Source organism: Manis pentadactyla, chromosome 10 (genome assembly GCF_030020395.1).
Source record: "Manis pentadactyla isolate mManPen7 chromosome 10, mManPen7.hap1, whole genome shotgun sequence".
In the NCBI taxonomy this organism is placed as follows: domain Eukaryota; kingdom Metazoa; phylum Chordata; class Mammalia; order Pholidota; family Manidae; genus Manis; species Manis pentadactyla.
In genome coordinates, this window is record NC_080028.1 from 105,588,918 (window position 1) to 105,606,584 (window position 17,667).

At 54.4% G+C, this 17,667-nt stretch overlaps 2 protein-coding genes across 2 annotated transcripts in view; one reads left to right on the forward strand and one right to left on the reverse strand.

The window, feature by feature from the left end:
• Positions 1-8,422, forward strand: part of COL2A1 (collagen type II alpha 1 chain) — a 30,631-nt gene extending 22,209 nt beyond the window's left edge. The window contains exons 38-54 of the mRNA XM_036904729.2: positions 214-267; positions 544-651; positions 1,235-1,288; positions 1,742-1,795; positions 2,543-2,704; positions 2,926-3,033; positions 3,270-3,377; positions 3,720-3,773; positions 3,929-4,036; positions 4,257-4,310; positions 4,465-4,572; positions 4,882-4,935; positions 5,368-5,475; positions 5,821-6,109; positions 6,549-6,736; positions 7,061-7,303; positions 7,836-8,422. Of these exons, the coding sequence (XP_036760624.1) occupies positions 214-267; positions 544-651; positions 1,235-1,288; positions 1,742-1,795; positions 2,543-2,704; positions 2,926-3,033; positions 3,270-3,377; positions 3,720-3,773; positions 3,929-4,036; positions 4,257-4,310; positions 4,465-4,572; positions 4,882-4,935; positions 5,368-5,475; positions 5,821-6,109; positions 6,549-6,736; positions 7,061-7,303; positions 7,836-7,982 (2,001 nt within the window). The 3' untranslated portion in view covers positions 7,983-8,422. The remainder of the gene's footprint in view (positions 1-213; positions 268-543; positions 652-1,234; positions 1,289-1,741; positions 1,796-2,542; positions 2,705-2,925; positions 3,034-3,269; positions 3,378-3,719; positions 3,774-3,928; positions 4,037-4,256; positions 4,311-4,464; positions 4,573-4,881; positions 4,936-5,367; positions 5,476-5,820; positions 6,110-6,548; positions 6,737-7,060; positions 7,304-7,835) is intronic.
• Positions 8,423-10,846: 2,424 nt separating this feature from the next.
• Positions 10,847-16,506, reverse strand: TMEM106C (transmembrane protein 106C). The gene is given in 10 exon segments (XM_057488009.1): positions 10,847-11,548; positions 12,635-12,688; positions 13,129-13,138; positions 13,141-13,177; positions 13,597-13,752; positions 13,841-13,996; positions 14,464-14,531; positions 15,431-15,653; positions 16,207-16,327; positions 16,442-16,506. Coding segments are annotated over 10 exon segments (990 nt in total). The 3' UTR covers positions 10,847-11,448.
• Between the last annotated feature and the right edge of the window lie 1,161 nt (positions 16,507-17,667).

Consider the following 17,667-nt stretch of genomic DNA (forward strand, 5'->3'; position numbering starts at 1 on the left):
CCATGATGTGGCCAGGATAGGGGTCAGGGTTAGGGACCTGTGGACAACCAGATCCTCTGGCCAAGAAAGGCTTTCTGGCCTGCTTCCCTTCATCTCCTATGGAGCTCCATGGGCAACCTTGGGACACCTCTGTGGGGTCGCTGGGCGAGGGCAGGCCAGAGGGGCAGAGGCAGGCAGGCCTGGGCCTTACCTCTCCTGGGCTTTCTCTCGCAGGGCGAGCGTGGAGAGACTGGCCCCTCCGGTCCCGCTGGATTCGCAGGTCCTCCCGTGAGTAGCCCTGTCCACCCATCCCCCACCCCCTCTGCCCAGGCCAGCAGATACCTGGCACCTGAGGGCACCTTCCAACCTTTGGGGACAGCCTTCCAGACTTTAAAGACGAGAGAAATGGCCTCTCCCTCCTCTCGTTCCAGGTCTCCACACCCACCTAACAATTCTTAGACCCAGGGCAGACACACGCACATACTCAGAGCCTCTGCCCTCTTCAAAGAACCTTGACTTATTTGGCTTGTCCCTCACTCACCTGCTTCCCCCTTCCCCGGACAGGGTGCTGATGGCCAGCCAGGTGCCAAGGGCGAGCAAGGAGAGGCTGGCCAGAAGGGTGACGCCGGCGCCCCCGGCCCTCAGGGCCCCTCTGGGTCTCCTGGGCCCCAGGTGGGTGCACCAAGCTCCCCCAGGACCTGTTCCCATGGGGTGGGGATGGCTGGGTGCAGGGTGAGGGGTCTGGACAGGCAGAGGATGGCCAGGAAGCCCAGGGCTGCTGCACCTGGGTGTGGGTCCTTTGCCTAGCAGACTGGGGCCTGCCGCTGCCCAGGAGGGAGAGGCTGCAGGGAGGAGGGGTTTGTACCCAGGGATAAAGGCCCAAGCAGTTAGGCTGGCCTTCACGGTCTGGAATGTGTGGTGTGCTGGGGGCTGGGGGTCGGACACATAGTGTAGGCTGTGTCTCCCTGAGGACAGACACCCCAGGGCAAGCAGCCAGTCTCTTGGAGAGGGGCAGGGGTACCTTGGACTGGTTCCATGGCTGCCTGGCAGGTTTCTCCCTGAAATCTAGAACGCAAGTGTCCTGTTGGCCTGGGTGCCTGTCTGTGATGGCTTCTCCAGGCTGGGATTTTAGTGCCACGAAAGCTGCATCTCCGAAAATCTAACCCTTGGGAGTCTCTTACTGGGGTTCAGACAGGCTCTTGGCCCAGAAGCCCACCCACTAGCAACCAAGCCTGTTTCCCTCCTTTCTCCCCAGGGTCCTACTGGTGTGACTGGTCCTAAAGGAGCCCGAGGTGCTCAAGGTCCCCCGGTGAGTGAGGCTCCCATTCCCACTGTCCCCAGGAGGGGTGGAGGGTACTGTGGGGGGGCAGCTTCTCTGATGCCCCCCTCCCAGCCTCGCACAGGAGGCCTGGCTGCAGTGGGGTCTGGGATTCACCCCAGTGCCTTCCTTGTCAGCTCGGCTCTTACCCACCACCTGAGCCCATCCTACAGCCAGGTGGGAGGAGGGTGCTCCTCTCTGTGGGTGCACAGCGATCCCGGCAGCTCTGGGCCCTAGGCCTGGCACTCTGCTCAGCATCCTGAGGCTCTGAAAGCTCACGGCAGGAGCTGAGGGCAGAGAAGCTGCAGCTTCTGATGACGGCCAGACCCCACAGGGCCCTCTCTGTCTCTAGCTCCCCTCAACCCCTTCCACACCAGCCTCTGGACCTTTGATTCTTGGAACTCTGAGGCCGAGATACTCAGAGGCTCTTTTCTCCTTACGTAGGGAGCCACCGGATTCCCTGGAGCTGCTGGCCGTGTCGGACCCCCAGGCTCCAATGTAAGTGACGTCTCTGGCTGGTTCCTACCTCAGTTCTGGTGTGGGAGGCAAAGGCAGGGGCCCAAGAGTCTGGCCCACGCCCCTCAACAGGGCTCCAGAGAGCCCAAGCTGGCCTTTGCTCCTTGGTGCCCACTCCTACCCTGGGATGAGTAGTTAGTTGACCTGAGGACCTGTTCTCTGTGTAGATGGCTGGGAGCAGGGGCTGCAACCCTCCTGTAGGCAAAGGCAGCCTTCCTTGCTGGCTTGGGCTCAAGCCTTCAGAGTTCTGGTCAGTGGGCAGGACAGGGTTGGCATGGCTTCCTTCACGAGGGACACATTTCTAGAGCACCAGCCTTGTGCAAGTCACGCATCCCTCCCTAAAGGAATTTGCCCTGGAGGGAGGAGAGATGATGAAAGTTCCTTAGCAACATCACCAAGGGCAGAGGCTTGAGGGGTCAGAACAGGCAGGTTTGAGCTCTTCCTTCAGGACCAGTGGGAGGGAGGCGGGAGGGAAGGAGGCAGGAGGGATTCCAACTGGATCAGTGAAAGCAAAGTGTGCATGGGCTGGAAAAGCCAGGCTGGCTGCCCAGACCTCTCACATGGCAGAGTATGGGAGAGGTAGACTGGGGGTGGGAGGGGGCAGTCAAGCTGCCCTTGGTGGGGAAGAAGCCCCCAGGGGGAAACTGCTGTCCCTGGGCTACAGGGGCTTTGGCAGCCTGGATGGGGAAGGGGGAGCTGAGCTGTCACTTTTTCATTTGTTCCTTCTAGGGAAACCCTGGGCCCCCCGGTCCCCCTGGTCCTTCTGGAAAAGATGGTCCCAAAGGTGCTCGGGGAGACAGTGGCCCTGCTGGCCGAGCGGGTGACCCTGGCCTCCAAGGTCCTGCTGGACCCCCTGGCGAGAAGGGAGAGCCTGGAGATGATGGTCCCTCTGTGAGTCCCTGGGGCTGAGCTCCGAGAGGCTTTCGATCTCACAGAGCCCACGTGGGTGGGTGCGGGGGCTGCGGGGCTGCCAGACCTGGGGCAGGGATGCTGCAGAGAGAAGCATGCATGGGCAGGAAGAGTGCCGGTCCCCACAGGGTGGCTCTGGGCAGTGTGGGCCACCGGGCTACCGTCATCCCCCTCATGCTTATCTCCCACCTCTTCCGTCTCAGGGTCCCGACGGTCCTCCGGGTCCCCAGGGTCTGGCTGGTCAGAGGGGCATCGTTGGTCTGCCTGGGCAACGTGGTGAGAGAGGATTCCCCGGCTTGCCCGGCCCATCAGTGAGTGAGAGATGCCACCTCTTCTAGGGGCCGGGCCCTGCCTGCTCCCACCAGAGGTGCCTCAGTGCTCCCATTGTGCTGGCCTGGCCTCTGCAGAAGCAGGACCCCTCCCTGAGGCTCCCCCCACTCAGCCCCCTGGGACTGTCCCCTTGGTCAGCCCTTTTCCTGAAGAGGTGCAGTAGGGCCCTGGCGGGGCCGCCTCGAGTGCACACTCATCGTCCTTGTCGTCCCTCCAGGGCGAGCCTGGCAAGCAGGGAGCTCCTGGTTCATCTGGAGACCGAGGTCCCCCTGGCCCCGTGGGTCCTCCTGGCCTGACCGGTCCTGCTGGTGAATCTGGACGAGAGGTGAGTGGTGGGACCCGCCATGGGGTGGCTCTTACTAGGGAGAGGAGTGCAGGGCCACCAGGCCATGTCCCAGTGCCCAGAGAAGGGGATGAGAGTGCGGTGGGCTTGATCAGTCTCAGTGGCTGGGTGCCATGGGAAGGTCACAATGGGAGAGAGAAGGGTGCAGAGGCCAAGAGCAGGGTGCACAGGGAGGAGGGCAGCAGGAAGCTGGGTGGGAAAGCTCTGGCTCTAAAACCTTGGTCCAGAGGAAGGAGCGAGCCTGGGGCTTCTGAGGACAGGGCGGGCAAGCCGTGGGTGACAGGCAGTGGCAGCTCTGATGACATCTTGTCTCCCTTTGCCCAGGGAAGCCCTGGCGCTGATGGCCCCCCTGGCAGAGATGGCGCAGCTGGAGTCAAGGTGAGCATCCGCATGCCCCTACGTGCAGTGGGCAGGGACGAGGGTATCTTGTCGGGGGCGAGGCTGGGGTCCGAGTCCTCTGTCAGTCTGGAAGAACCATCTCTTCTTGCCTGTCTGAATGTTCTTCTCTGATCCCGAGTCCTCTCTCCTGACAGGGTGATCGTGGCGAGACTGGTGCCCTGGGGGCTCCCGGAGCTCCCGGGCCCCCCGGCTCTCCTGGCCCTGCCGGCCCAACTGGCAAGCAGGGAGACCGAGGAGAGGCTGTGAGTGTCCTTCACTCAGTCGGAGCGGCAGTGCAGGAGGGCGGCTGAGTGAGCGGGGGGCTCTCCCCTGACCTCCCCTCCTCCTCAGGCCCTGGAGGTGTGCCGAGCGCAGGCTGTCCTGACTGTGGGAGCAGCAGCCGCCGTGGCCAGCCTGGGGCAGAGGCAGAGGAGGGCCATCCCTGGCTCTGCTCTGACACGGCCCCTGTTCTCTGCCTCATAGGGTGCACAAGGCCCCATGGGTCCCTCAGGACCAGCTGGAGCCCGGGGAATTGCAGTGAGTATCTCAAAGTCCTGGATGGGTGCCCAGTGGCAGGCTTGGTGGGTGAGAGGGTCCCTGCAGATCCTGGGACTGGTTGGCTCCCCTGAGGCCAGCAGAGGGCTCCTACCCCAGCCCAACCCGCCCCAACCTGTGTCTGTCTCATTCCCAGGGCCCTCAAGGCCCCCGAGGTGACAAAGGGGAAGCTGGAGAGGCTGGCGAGAGGGGACTGAAAGGACACCGCGGCTTCACTGGTCTGCAGGGTCTGCCTGGCCCCCCTGTGAGTTGCTGTCTGTGCCTGGTTCCCCGGGGCCCCCACTGTTCAGAGCCCACTTGCGCCTCTCATGCCGCTAAGACACTTTGGGGTCACCTAGGGGATTTTCAGGACTTCCTTGGGTTGGAGGAGGAGCAAGTGGAAAGGGAATGCGGGAGGGACCTGAATCTGCTTCTCCAACTCCTGATAGAGAGGAGGGTGGGTAGGTACATAGGTAAATACACAGATAGATGGACACTCAAGAAGGCTTCCCATCCTGGAAGAAGGGACCCTGTCTGTGCTGACCTCTGACCTCTGCCTCTTCCTTCTGCACAGGGTCCTTCTGGAGACCAAGGTGCTTCTGGTCCTGCTGGTCCTTCTGGTCCTAGAGTAAGTGAGATGGAGTGAGCCTTCCTCAGGGCTGGGCCCAGGGTGCCAGCCAGGTGTTCTCGTGGGGTGGGAAGCCAGCTTCTAGGGAAGCCCTGGGTTCAAGGGTTCTCACTCAGCAGCCTGGCTCGGGGTGAGCGGGGGCAGAAGGGCACCTGAGATCACAGGCAGAATGAACACGAGAGCTGCTCTCAGCTGTCAGCTCCCCCAGAATATGACTGTACAAAGAGGGGTGCAGGATGGTAGGAGTCAGGAAGCCTTCCCGATGGTTCTTGGCCATAGAGAGACCAGTCTGGGCTCGATGACAGAAATGCAAAGCACTGGGAGCAGAGCAGAGAGTGCTGGCAGGACGTCCTGGAGCAGCCCCAGGGGCTCCCAGGCCCCTCCCCCTGGCGATGGCTCTTCTCTCATTGCCATCCTCTCTCCTGGCTGCAGGGTCCTCCCGGCCCCGTCGGTCCCTCTGGCAAAGATGGTGCTAATGGAATCCCTGGTCCCATCGGACCTCCCGGGCCCCGTGGACGTTCAGGCGAAACTGGCCCAGCTGTGAGTGTCCTGGCCCCTTCCCTGCTGCCTGGGGCTCCCGGCATCTGTGAGGCCTGAGCTCTCAGGTGCCAAGGGTCCTTTGGGGGCATAGCCTGCAGCTAATGGTGATGGCATCTTTTATTCTGGAATCTCCCTCAGGGCTCAGAGGGTCCCTGACTGGTGTTGGGAAGCAGAGGAGAGGTGCTAATGGGACAGTACTATGGTTTTCTTGGTGCCTGCCCTCTGACCCCCTCCCACCCAGGGGACTGGGAAGAAGACACTCTAGCACATTCTAGAAGGTGGGGATGGACACAGGAAGTGCATCTCTCCACAGTTCCTGGCTGATTCCTCTATTTCTGGCTACAGGGTCCTCCTGGAAATCCTGGCCCCCCTGGCCCTCCAGGTCCCCCTGGCCCTGGCATCGACATGTCCGCCTTTGCTGGCCTAGGCCAGAGAGAGAAGGGCCCCGACCCCCTGCAGTATATGCGGGCTGATGAGGCGGCTGGCGGCCTGAGACAGCACGATGCCGAGGTGGATGCCACTCTCAAGTCCCTCAACAACCAGATTGAGAGCATCCGCAGCCCAGAGGGCTCCCGCAAGAATCCTGCTCGCACCTGCCGGGACCTGAAACTCTGCCACCCCGAATGGAAGAGCGGTGAGCCTGGAGGGCAGGACCCCCACCCCGGAGAGTAGGAAGTCAGCCCACCCTCTAAGGGGAGGAGACACCTCTTAGCGCAGGGCAGATCAGGCCTAGAAGGTTCTGGCGGAGGGCTGCTCTCCTCACAGCAGAGAAACTGCAGCTCTGGCTCCTGTGCTGTATGGCCACATGGCGGAAGTGATTTCAAGGTGGCATCCATCGGCCAGGCAGGCGCTGCTCCTGCCCTTCGCTGGCACCCCTGCCTAGCACTGACCTTTCTCACCCCCATCTCCTCGGCCCGGGATCCCTTCATCTCTCCTCCCTGTGGCCACATGAGGCCCTCACACTCTGCACCCCTCAGGCATCCCCCAGGCCTTTCATTCTCTCCCAGGCAGGCTTGGCTCTCCGTCAGGAGTATGTCTGTGCCCTGACGGGCTGTAACCTCTCCCGCCTGCAGGAGATTACTGGATCGACCCCAACCAGGGCTGCACCTTGGACGCCATGAAGGTGTTCTGCAACATGGAGACAGGCGAGACCTGTGTCCACCCCAACCCAGCAAATGTGCCCAAGAAGAACTGGTGGAGCAGCAAGACCAAGGACAAGAGACACATCTGGTTTGGCGAGACCATCAATGGCGGCTTCCACGTGAGTTCCTGTCTGCTCTAGGCAAAGGTGGAGCCTCAAAATCTTTCTCTTCTTTCTCCCTGGAAGTCTTTAGCATCTTGCCCGCATTCTCACCAGTTTTCTTTGGAGCTTAAGAGGAAAGAAAAAGGAGGAATAGTACTTTTTCCCATCTAGAGGTGGAGGAAGAGGCTTGAAGTCTTGCTCTGTGCCCCGGAAGCAAAATCATCCTTCCAGTGACCTGCACCTCTGGCCCCCATCAGCTCCTCTGCATTCTGGACAGTTGGCAGCCCCTGATCCCATCGAATGCCACCCCCGGGCCTCACACCCTGCTCTCTGCCCTAACAGTTCAGCTATGGAGATGACAGTCTGGCCCCCAACACTGCCAACATCCAGATGACCTTCCTCCGCTTGCTGTCCACCGAGGGCTCCCAGAACATCACCTACCACTGCAAGAACAGCATTGCCTACCTGGACGAAACAGCTGGCAACCTCAGGAAGGCCCTGCTCATCCAGGGCTCCAACGATGTGGAGATTCGGGCTGAGGGCAACAGCAGGTTCACGTATACTGTGCTGAAGGATGGCTGCACGGTGAGTCGGCCAGCTGGAGCTGCCAGGGGGATGGCGGTGCCTGGGACCTGGGGCTCAGGCTGAAGTAGCAGAGGGTTGGTCCACAGCAGGTGTCATGATCTTAAAGTGATGGGACCCTCAGAGGTGTGAGTGTGAGGGTTATGTGGGGAGGACAGGCAGAGTGACAGGAGAGGCTGAGGTGCACATCGTCTTCTCTGCCCCTGGGCTCAGGGACGTGGGACCCTGCCCAGTGCCCAGTGCTCCTGCAGCAGTGCTCATGTGATGGGTATGGGCCTGCCTGTGAGCAGAGGCTCCCAAGTGGGGAGCTCATTGTGGGGAGCAGGGAAGGAGGAGAAGGGCAGGGAGGACGAGGCCTGGCCACAAAAGACAGAAGCTGAGGCGGACAGGCTTTGGAAAGCCCAGAGGAGGCCTGGGGACTCTCAAGTGTATTTTGCACATTGTGTTGTATGATGCTCAGTTTTGGGGTCTTGAGCAGCTGACCCTGGATTGCAAGTCATCCACTGAATAAACGTCTCCTCTCTTTCTCCCCTAGAAACACACCGGTAAGTGGGGCAAGACTATGATCGAATACCGGTCACAGAAGACCTCGCGTCTCCCCATCATTGACATCGCACCCATGGATATAGGAGGGCCTGAGCAGGAATTTGGTGTGGACATAGGGCCTGCCTGCTTCTTGTAAAAACCCAAACCTGAAACACCACCATCCATTTGCAAACCCGAAGGACCTAAGTGCTTTACAACCCCAGTCACTCTAGGACTCTGCACTGAATGGCTGACCCAACCTGATGTCCATTCATCCCACTCACAGTTTGGACTTTTCTTCCCTCTCTTTCCAAGAGACCTGAACCGGGCAGACTGCAAAATAAAATCTCGGTGTTCTATTTATTTATTGTCTTCCTATAAGACCTTTGGGTCAAGGCAGAGGCAGGAAACTAACTGGTGTGAGTCAAACGCCCCCGAGTGACTGCCCCCGAGCCCAGCAAGAAGAGCCCCTTCAGGAGCTGGGCACAGGAATGTGTGTGTGTCCCATACAATGGTGCTATTCTGTGTCAAACACCTCTGTATTTTTTAAAACATCAACTGATATTAAAAACAAAAAAATTATTGGAAAGTACATATCGACAACCTGTGCTGTGTTCTTTATTTTCCATTAATCCCCGATTCCAAGGGAACAACCAAGTGGCCATCCTTAGGCCTTCTGGAAGACACTGAAGCCACACTGCCCTGTTCAGCAACCTCTCATAAACACAAACTTGCCCCATGTCACAAACCTTGGCCATGCTTGGAACCCCAGGAGTGACCTGGCGCCACAGCCCAGGGGTTCGGAAGGGAGGCAGGAGAGGAACGGCCCTGTTGGGAGTGGACACAGAACACGCCCCAGAGCACACTAGTGTGTGGGAGATGCACTTGGGGCTTGGGGATGGACAATGTGCAGGCTGCCACTTGGGAGATGGGAGCTGCTCCAAGGCAGGGTGGGGAAGATGGGGCAGAGGGAGGGGGAACGGTTCTGTGGGGTCCTGTGGTAAGTGCACACAGTCGGACAATCTTGGTAATCTAGTTCATTGTGTCTCCAAGATTTCTAGCTCAAGAAGAGGTGGAAGTGTTGACTGCTTAACCCCACCTCTTATTCCTTTCCTGCCCCTTCTCTCTGACCCATTATTCACTTTCTGGGCCTGCACTTAAAGCTACCAGACTCCCCATTTATACCAGAATGTCAAGGTGATCCTGGGCTGCCCATCTCCTTCCTGAGTTCCTAGTGAGACCCAGAAATAGACAACTGTTGCGCAGATAGCCAAGGAGAGATCAAGAAGGAAGGGCTTTGGAATGGCCAGGTTCATTTCGAACTCCTGTGATCCCTGGTGCCCCAGGAAAGGTGGGAAGTCTCTCCAGTGAGAATAACCTCAGGTGAATTCCTGACAGCAGGATGGAGCGGCCCACCTCGCTTACTAATGCGAGGCTTGGCCAGATCAATTTTCCTCTCTTCCTCACCTCTACAGAAGTGTCCAAGCTTCAGCTAGGAGACTTACTCAAGTTCCTGGATCCTGTGCAAATCACAGAACAACTTCTGAAATAGTCTCCTCTTCTACACAAGCAAAGCAACACAGAGAAAGTTAAGAGTTGAGTGGAGGGGATGAATAATCTTACTTAAAAAGGCAGCGAGGAAGGATTACTTTGCTCAGAGAAAATATTCGGTTAATTAGATTCATGCACAGCCTTAACAAATAGGCTGATTCTTTTAAATAATTTGTCTCGCATTTGGAGCTAGAATCTCTAGGAAGGACAGCTGACCCAGAGATCTTGGGTATCCTGCTTTGGGGAAACTAGGGTAGCAGAATAGACGTGAAGGTAAACGGTGGCCTCTGTGGGGCAGGTGAATATCAAAAGCTTGTGACAGCATTTTAAACTTCTAGCTATGACTCTGGACAAAATGCATCAGAAATTCTGGTGTTGCTGAGTGAATCCTATGCCTTTAAGGATTGACAGTGGGATAAAACTATGCAGGATATCCTGAAGTATAGTTTGGGATGCCAAGAATATAAAGAATTCATAGCATTATTCTCATGCCTATTTATGTTCTGTATATTTAAAAATTGTAAGTGCTCTCATTTTAATATGATAGCTGGATTTAAAGGTAATATCAAGAAGAAATGCCACTAAGGCATATGGTCACAAAAATGATTCAAACCTTAAGTACCAAAACAGCTTTTTCAAAGTTACATGGAAAATATGCGAGACTACTTGGAAAATGGGAAAACTGAAGATAAAGTACAGTGATGTGAAGAATCTTCATGTGTTTCGGCAACATTCTGAGAAACAGTGTACATCTGCTTCCTCACAAGTGGTGACAGCTATCATCGGCACACAGGTGTCCCTGCCGCGTACACGCAGCGTTAAAGGACCCAGAAGGGCAAGCAGCTCCACTTTCAGGTTACTCAGTCACTGTCAGTTTCAGCCAAAGTCTTGAAATTTTCCCTTGAATTCAGACTGCAAAAGTCATTAAGCAAACATTGAACATCAAGCTATGGAAATGGGGCCAAAACGAATACAGACCCCTGCCACCACCTACTGCTGTTAGGGCTTCCCGAAGCCACTAGTGCTGGGCAAGGAGCTGGGACGACCTCAGCTGAGTTCTGAAGCCTGACCGCTCAAGCTTCTCAACTAGATTCCCCACCATCGTGGGGCTTTAGCCCACTCCTGGTGGCTGATGGAGTGAGCAGGGTTCAAGAAACTTTCAGCCTCAGATCAGGTCCTCTTGATAAGCACTGTGGCCAGTGGGTGGGGGAAGTGGCTTCTCACCTCTCAGGCATCTCTATTCTTCCAACACTGCTCTCTGTAAGCACAACAGGGCAGCCTGTCACCCCCAGAGGCCGCTGGAGAAAAGTGAGGCTGCTTCCTGTGACAGGAGGTCCAGGGCGCAGAACCAGGGTGCCTTCTCTTCCCTTCCCATCCTGTGCAGACCCACTGAGTGGGCAACTACTCTGTTACTCTGGGGTCCTGCCGGGATGCCTACTAAGACGTCCAGGCAGTCAGAGGATATACAGATAAATCAACATCAGGTTTATTTTTCTACCAAATCCCAGATCCATGTTCCAGCCAATGGATGAAGGGTAAATCAACACCTACATAGACTTTTGGTAAAAACAACCATTAACTTTCTACAGGGAAAAAGGGTTGTTTTTGTTTTTTAAAATTCCTAGGCATTTGGGAGCAGATGAGAAATGTCACATGTTGAGGTCTGTGCTTTCTTGTTATGCATTCAAACACCTCTCCCTGCTGCCTCTCCTGTGCAGCTGCATTGACAGGCCTCCCTCCACATCACGCCACAGTCTGATCACCTAGAACATGGTGTGATTTCAGTTTATAAGGCCCCGAGAACAGCTGAAAAGGGTCAGTACTAAATTCACACCTTCTTTGAGTGCCTGCTATTTGCTGGGTGTAGGTTAGGCACTAGGCAGGGATTCTGCTGCTTCTGAGAAACATAAATGGTGCTACAGAGTTTTCTTCCAAGAGATGGGAGGATGTCTGCTGGGAACTGACAGAGCCAATTTCTCTGTCTACTCTCTGGGGTAGGTATGGAGCTCAGGCCCTGGGAACAGATGTGTCTCTTCTGACAGGTGCTGCCATGGAAGAAGCCAGAGTAGCTTTTAAACAGCTGTGGAATTGGCTCCATCACAGTCCACATAATGGTGTGTCTCCAAGGAGCTCTGGGTCATGCAGCCAACGTAAGGTATCTTCACTGAAGTTCTAAGGAAAAGAAATCAAGAAGAATTAATTCTGTTTTTGAGATGAAATAAGAAAATTAGCTCAAATTTCTTATAAGCTCAGGTAACAATATCCATGGTCAATATCAGCCAAATAGCCATGAAATTTATCCTTGGTATGAAGATTCAGAGTGCAAAAATCATTAAGCAACATTGAAAATCAAGCTATGGGAATGGGGACCAAAATTAATACAAACCCCCTGCCACCACCTACTGCTGTTAAGGCTTCCCAAGGCCACCAGTGCTGGGGAAGGAGTTGGGACGACCTCAGCTGAGGTTCTGAAACCTGACTACTCAAGCTTATCCACTGGTCCCAGGGGCTTATCTTCACGGTTATATAACCAAGAGGCCAGAGGATCTTTTCACATCCACAGAGATGCTGTGCCATGAGGGGACCTTCTGGTTCTCAACCGGGGACAATGCCACCCCATGGGAGACTTTTGGCAATGTCTGGAGACATTCAGGGTTGTTACAATTGAGGGTAGGAGGAGGTGGGGTTACTGGCATCAAGTGGAGTGAGGGCAGGGGTGCTGCTGAGCATCCCGCAGTGCACAGGACAGCCCCACAACAAAGGCCTGACTCACCCAAAATGGCAACAGTGCCAAGGCCGAGAAACCCTGCTCTAGCCCTCATACTTCAAATGTCTGCAGCAGAGTTTGCGAACAGTCGTGGTTCTAGGAATAACCTTACAGGTCTGTGACATGTGGTAATCTGCGTGGACAGACAGTAAGTCTGGCCGAATACCCAGTACTTACACCTTAAAAAATGCTTTTCTGTCCTTTATTAGTCTCTCCAGGAGTCTAAAGGGATCACCAAACTAGACCCCACTTCACGGAGAGACATTTTACTACTGTGAATCTGGTGATCTGTGAAGCGGATTTGTACCTGGCATCTGGAGGACACTACAGGTCTACTGTGACCGTGCCTGTGCAGGCATCGGGTGTCCCCTCTTCGGTTGGAGGCCTCTGTCCTGGGCGGTCACAGGATCTCCCGAGCCCAGATGGAGAGCTCACGTGGCTAAGTCAGGCTCAAACACAAAGGCCACAGGGACAGGGGAAGAGCGATGCACCACATGAAGATCATTACGTTGTGCACCAGGATACTGGGTGACATACAGAAGAAGCTACCAAACAGCAAATATGGAAACATCAGTTTGGTTAAAAAAAGAGAATCAACAGAAGAGTGCTGAATTATATTGTCAAACTGGGGAGCAGCCAGCCCTTTGTGGGCACTTCCTTATCCTCACTCACCCTCAGGGCTTGTGCATTCCCAGACCCACACTGTCCTTCCAGCCACCTGCATGATACCTTTTGGTTTTTTCCAACCCACTGTTAGTACTGGAGCTTGGAAATGTTTCTAGTAGCTTACTGTTCTCTTTTGGAAATTCCAGCACTTCAGTTGCATTTCAAACAATACAACCCAAATAAGCCTCAAGCTGGCCCAACCTGGGGAACCCACAGGCAAAAGACTGGGGACTTAAGGCAGGACCAGCTGCAAGCAACTGAGTACAAGTCTAAGTCCCTATCATCCAGTAGAGACACACAGAGAGAACACTGTCCTCACTACACGTAAAAAATGGTCCACCCATCTCAGCCTTCACAGTAAAAGTCACCTGAAAACAAGAGGCCAGAGTTAGTCTGTGGCCAAGCAGGCTTAACACAGAACAGTTGTTATTAGCAATCCAAAGGCCTGGGAGCATTCTTCTGTCACATGCAAAATATTTCCCCAAGATTGTCCCCAATAAAGACCATCAGCCTTTAACAAATGCTTCTAACCTCTTCCCTTTTGAGAGGCCCATGGACCTCAGGCTATAAAACTACCTCTTCTTGATTTGTAGCAAATTGTTTTCTCTTACAAATCTTTTGTTTACCTAATACTTCAATGCTAGCTGTTTTTCCTAATTACAGAGCTTGTCAGATCTTCCTCATTAACCAATTCCTACCAGTGGAAATTAGGAAAAGAAAAGGAAGGTAATGAGACTAAAGCATTCCCACAGCCCTGCTCTTCCCTTAGGCCTATGGGGCAAGGGACCAAAAGAACAGCATACCAGTTGCTCACTCCAGGTGGAATGAGGGAGATGTTAGCTGCCATATAGGCACCAACCACTGTGTTCATGTACTGAACCTGGCAGGACAGGCTGGTCACTGCAACAGGGTAGAGGTTGGAGTTCCTTATTTTCAGGGTGGCCTGCATCTGTGCAAGTGAGGAAATGGGTGTAAGTGTCCCAGGCCCAAGGCGTGCAGGGGCACACCAGGAAGGGAGGCTTAAGACTTACTGTGATTGTGAGGATTAAAAGGGAGTCCTGCTTATTAAATGTGACTTTCACCACTTTGATACCATCATCACCCACCAGGACCAAAAGTGGGAACAGGAAGAAGACCACCAAACCAGATGCCGGGAGACACAGCAGGACAGGAGGACATGCTGCTTACTGCAAATGACACAGCACATGACCCACCCAGGCAGTCAGCTATCAAGATCCAAGCAGTCAAGATTAAATGCAAAACCAGGAATAAGGAAAGAGGGGAAGGAAAGTACAAAATTCCAGGAACCACAGAGGGGAGGGGAAGAAGCCTTTTAAAACCCACTGAATGCTGTTTGCAATCTGGAAAGGGAAGAGAGGGGGTGGGTGGGCAGAAACATTTCCTTACTTCTCCAATTCCTTCAAATTCAGTTCCTTCACCTGGCCCTCAGAATATTTCTAGTTTACAGTTTCCTTCCCCAGATAGTGATGGGGGCAGAACTATCTTGCTTGAGAAAACAGCAATAAAGGAAACAGGGAATTTACAAGAACTGATAAAAATTTTCAAAAAGTTAACTGGCACACATATTAAGAGGGACTAGGGTTAGATGTAGGTATTAATAGGAATAGATAATGATTCACTATCTACAGGTAACTCATGCTCTCTGAGGCTGCAATCTCTGATCGCTGTGGGAGATCAAAGCTGCCAACTCATTTACTTGTTCTAGAAAAGAACCAAACAGCGACTTTGGTAAAAGAAATCCATGTGTTGGCAGTAGTTCCTTCACATCAAAGATTAGCCACAGCATATACTTGTCTGGAATTATACATTTCTAAGATACCAACTTTGCACTTTGGGTCTAATTAACAAGAAGTACATGTATTGAGAGTGCCACAAATTACAAGACACCTATTAGCACTGCCAGTGTGATCCCTGAGTGTGACATGGAAGGTGAGAAATCTAGGCGCTTGTCTGCCCTAATGCATGGCCCTGAGCTGCTGAATGGCCTTGGGGAAGTCATCACCTCTCCAGGCCACTACCTCTCATCTGCAATAGAAAGGCTTTGGCACAGATGTTTGTATGAGCTGTAAATTTCTGTGACTCTCCATCTAAACTGCTCAGACCCTCCAGAGGGCCACCTTAGTGACAGATGATCTAACCCAGGCTCCACTCCTGAGCATTTGTTTTCCTCTCCCCACTTGACATATCTTCCAAATCTTAGGCTGTTAATGATTCACTACCTACTTCCATGAAAAGAAGTTCCCCAAAATGGTTCCCCGCAAAGTTGTGCCAGATTTTCTGAGTTAGAGCAATAAAGAAAAGGGCCTGTCAATAAACCCCACAATGCCCAGCAAAGAGAATGTTCCAAACCAAGGAAACAAAGACCGAAAGGGTGGAAATGAAGAAAATAAAGGCTTTCAAATATAAGGAGACCAAGAGAAGTTGAGGACCCCGCCCAAGTGTATCCATCAGCTGAGCTGGCTCCTCTTCAGGGCCCAGTCTGTGACCATGGTACACATGCCCTGAAGAAAAGCTGTCTGGGAGATAGGACAGAAGCCCTGCAGGTACTCTGTGATTCTGGTTGGGGAATTATCCTTCTCATGATCACCAAAAATTCTCACCGGTTGGAATGTAGCCTGTCCCTTGGCAGGTACGACAGGTGATGCTCTCTTTACGGGGGAACTCCACATACGGGAACTGAGCAATGGCTTCTTCCTGCTCCAGGTCAGCCAGCCAGTCTTCCCTGTCATCTTCTTTCTTCCTCTTGAAGGAAGGGGTAGGAGCAGAGGTAGAATGCTGGGACTCCACGGTCGGGATGTGCCACCCGCATCGTGTCCTAGAATGCTAAGAGGCAAGTGAGTCCATGTTAGTGGCCACAGTGAGAAGAAACTGCGTTTTTCTATGAGAAAAGTGAAAACACAAAAATGTCTAAATTTCTGTCCTGAGTGTGATCCCAAACACCTGCACAATTTCCAGCAGGGCTCATTTTGTAGCAGTGCTCCTCAGGCGCTCCCACCCCCTCCATACAGCCCAGGAACCCGCGCATCCGCCCGCCTGCCCAGCTCCTCAGCGCCAGGTGTCTGGGATCCCCGGCTCCCACCTGGCCCTGCGTCGCCACTTCCTGTCACTATCTGGCCTGAGCTGTCCTCGGACAAGCCTTCCTGGACCAACACCGGGCGCCGAATCAGTAACAGGCCTCAAAGATTCCCAACCCGCTCCATCCCCAGCCCGGGAGGCGTGCTCAGGTCACGCCCCCTGGCAAAAAGCGACGCTCCGAGCCCCCCTGACTCCCCAGGCGAGAAACAACGCCGAGGCCCCGGAACTGCAGGGCGCGGGCTTCCAGGAAATTCCCCTCCCGGACCCAACGCCGCCACCGGCTCGCTTCAGAGGATGTTACCTGCCTCTTCGGTGCGCCGAGCGCCAAGCACTCGGTGCGCACGCGCCGAAAGGAAGACGCTGGGGGGCGGTGCCTGCGTGCGTGGGCGCGGGCCCTCCTCGCGGCTGGAGGTCGGCGCCGACTGGACGCGACCGGAAGAGGGTCTGGCGGACCGTGCTCCGCACGGCCTTCCCCGGGAGGGCCCGAGAAACAGGCTGCTGTCCGCGGTTTCCCAGAGACGCTAGGAAAGGCTCACGTCACATTCCGGACCTGAAAGTCTCTGTGGGGCCGGGAGGAAGGAGCTGCCGGGGCCACAGCCATTCTCAACTGTCCTTTGAACACGGCCCGTGTAGAGCTGACGACGGTACAAGCAGCAAAAGACGCAGACCTGCGCTCCTCCCGCCTTAGGTCCCCCCGCCGGTCATCTGCACTCAGAGCGCGCGCTGGGATTAGAGGACGCTTTCGAAGACGGGGTTCCTTGCACGGGCTGCCAGGCTGAGTTTAGCCTGCAGAGGAAGGAAGCGAGAGCAGACGTTAGGCAGGTGAACTTACTAAAGATAACGGGGGGAGAGGACAGATTGAGAACTGGGTGAATGAGGTTCCTCTTGGCAGCGGGAATGAGGCTGCTGACCTCTGAGGCGTCTGCCATCCGAAGGCAGATGTCCTGCTGCCATCTAGCCACCTGCCCACCTGCTGGCCACAGTCAGCCCACGGAGCCTTCCTTTAGAGTAAGAAGTGTTAAAAAATACCGAATGACTTGCTGATGAAACGGACTTTACTGAAGAGTGCCGTAGCAGCTGAGTGTGGGGGCTGCTGCAGTGGAGCCGTGCAGTGGGGGCGAGAGATTGGATTGGGCTCAACTCCAAACGCAGCAGAGGCAAGTAGGAGCAGGGTGGGAGGGCAGTGGATGGAAAAGGACAAAGAGGAAACATGGGGTAAGGAGAATTCTGGCTAAACCAGCCTAACAGGATTTTGGCTGAAGACAGGCCCAGGTGCTTGGATATCACCTGGGTGTGGAGATCAAGGACTCCAATCAGATAGGGACGGTTCTTGCTAAGTTGACTTAGCACAATTCTCACCAAAACTGGATTTTTTAATAAGGGCACAGAGGGACCTGGGAGAAGGTTCAGGAGCCCGACTAAAGTTTGGTCAAGCAAAGAATCTTTGTCAGAAGTAACAACGGGCTATGCTCCTCTTTATCTACCTCTGCCTATACTCCCTGAAATTTGGTCTTCAGCTCTCTCTCTCAAGTTCTAATCCAGTTTATATATCTTGTTTATGGGAATCTGATTTTGTTGGGGGCAGCAGTATATTCAATTAAAAACACATTTCCCATCCTTTCTGGCCATGTGACATAATTTGAGTCAATGAGATATAAGCAAAGGTTGTGAGGGACTTCCAGGAAAGCTCCTTAAAAGGTACAGAGACTTCAGCTGTTCCTTTGACCTTCTTCCTGTTGGAATTTAGACTTAATGTTGGAGA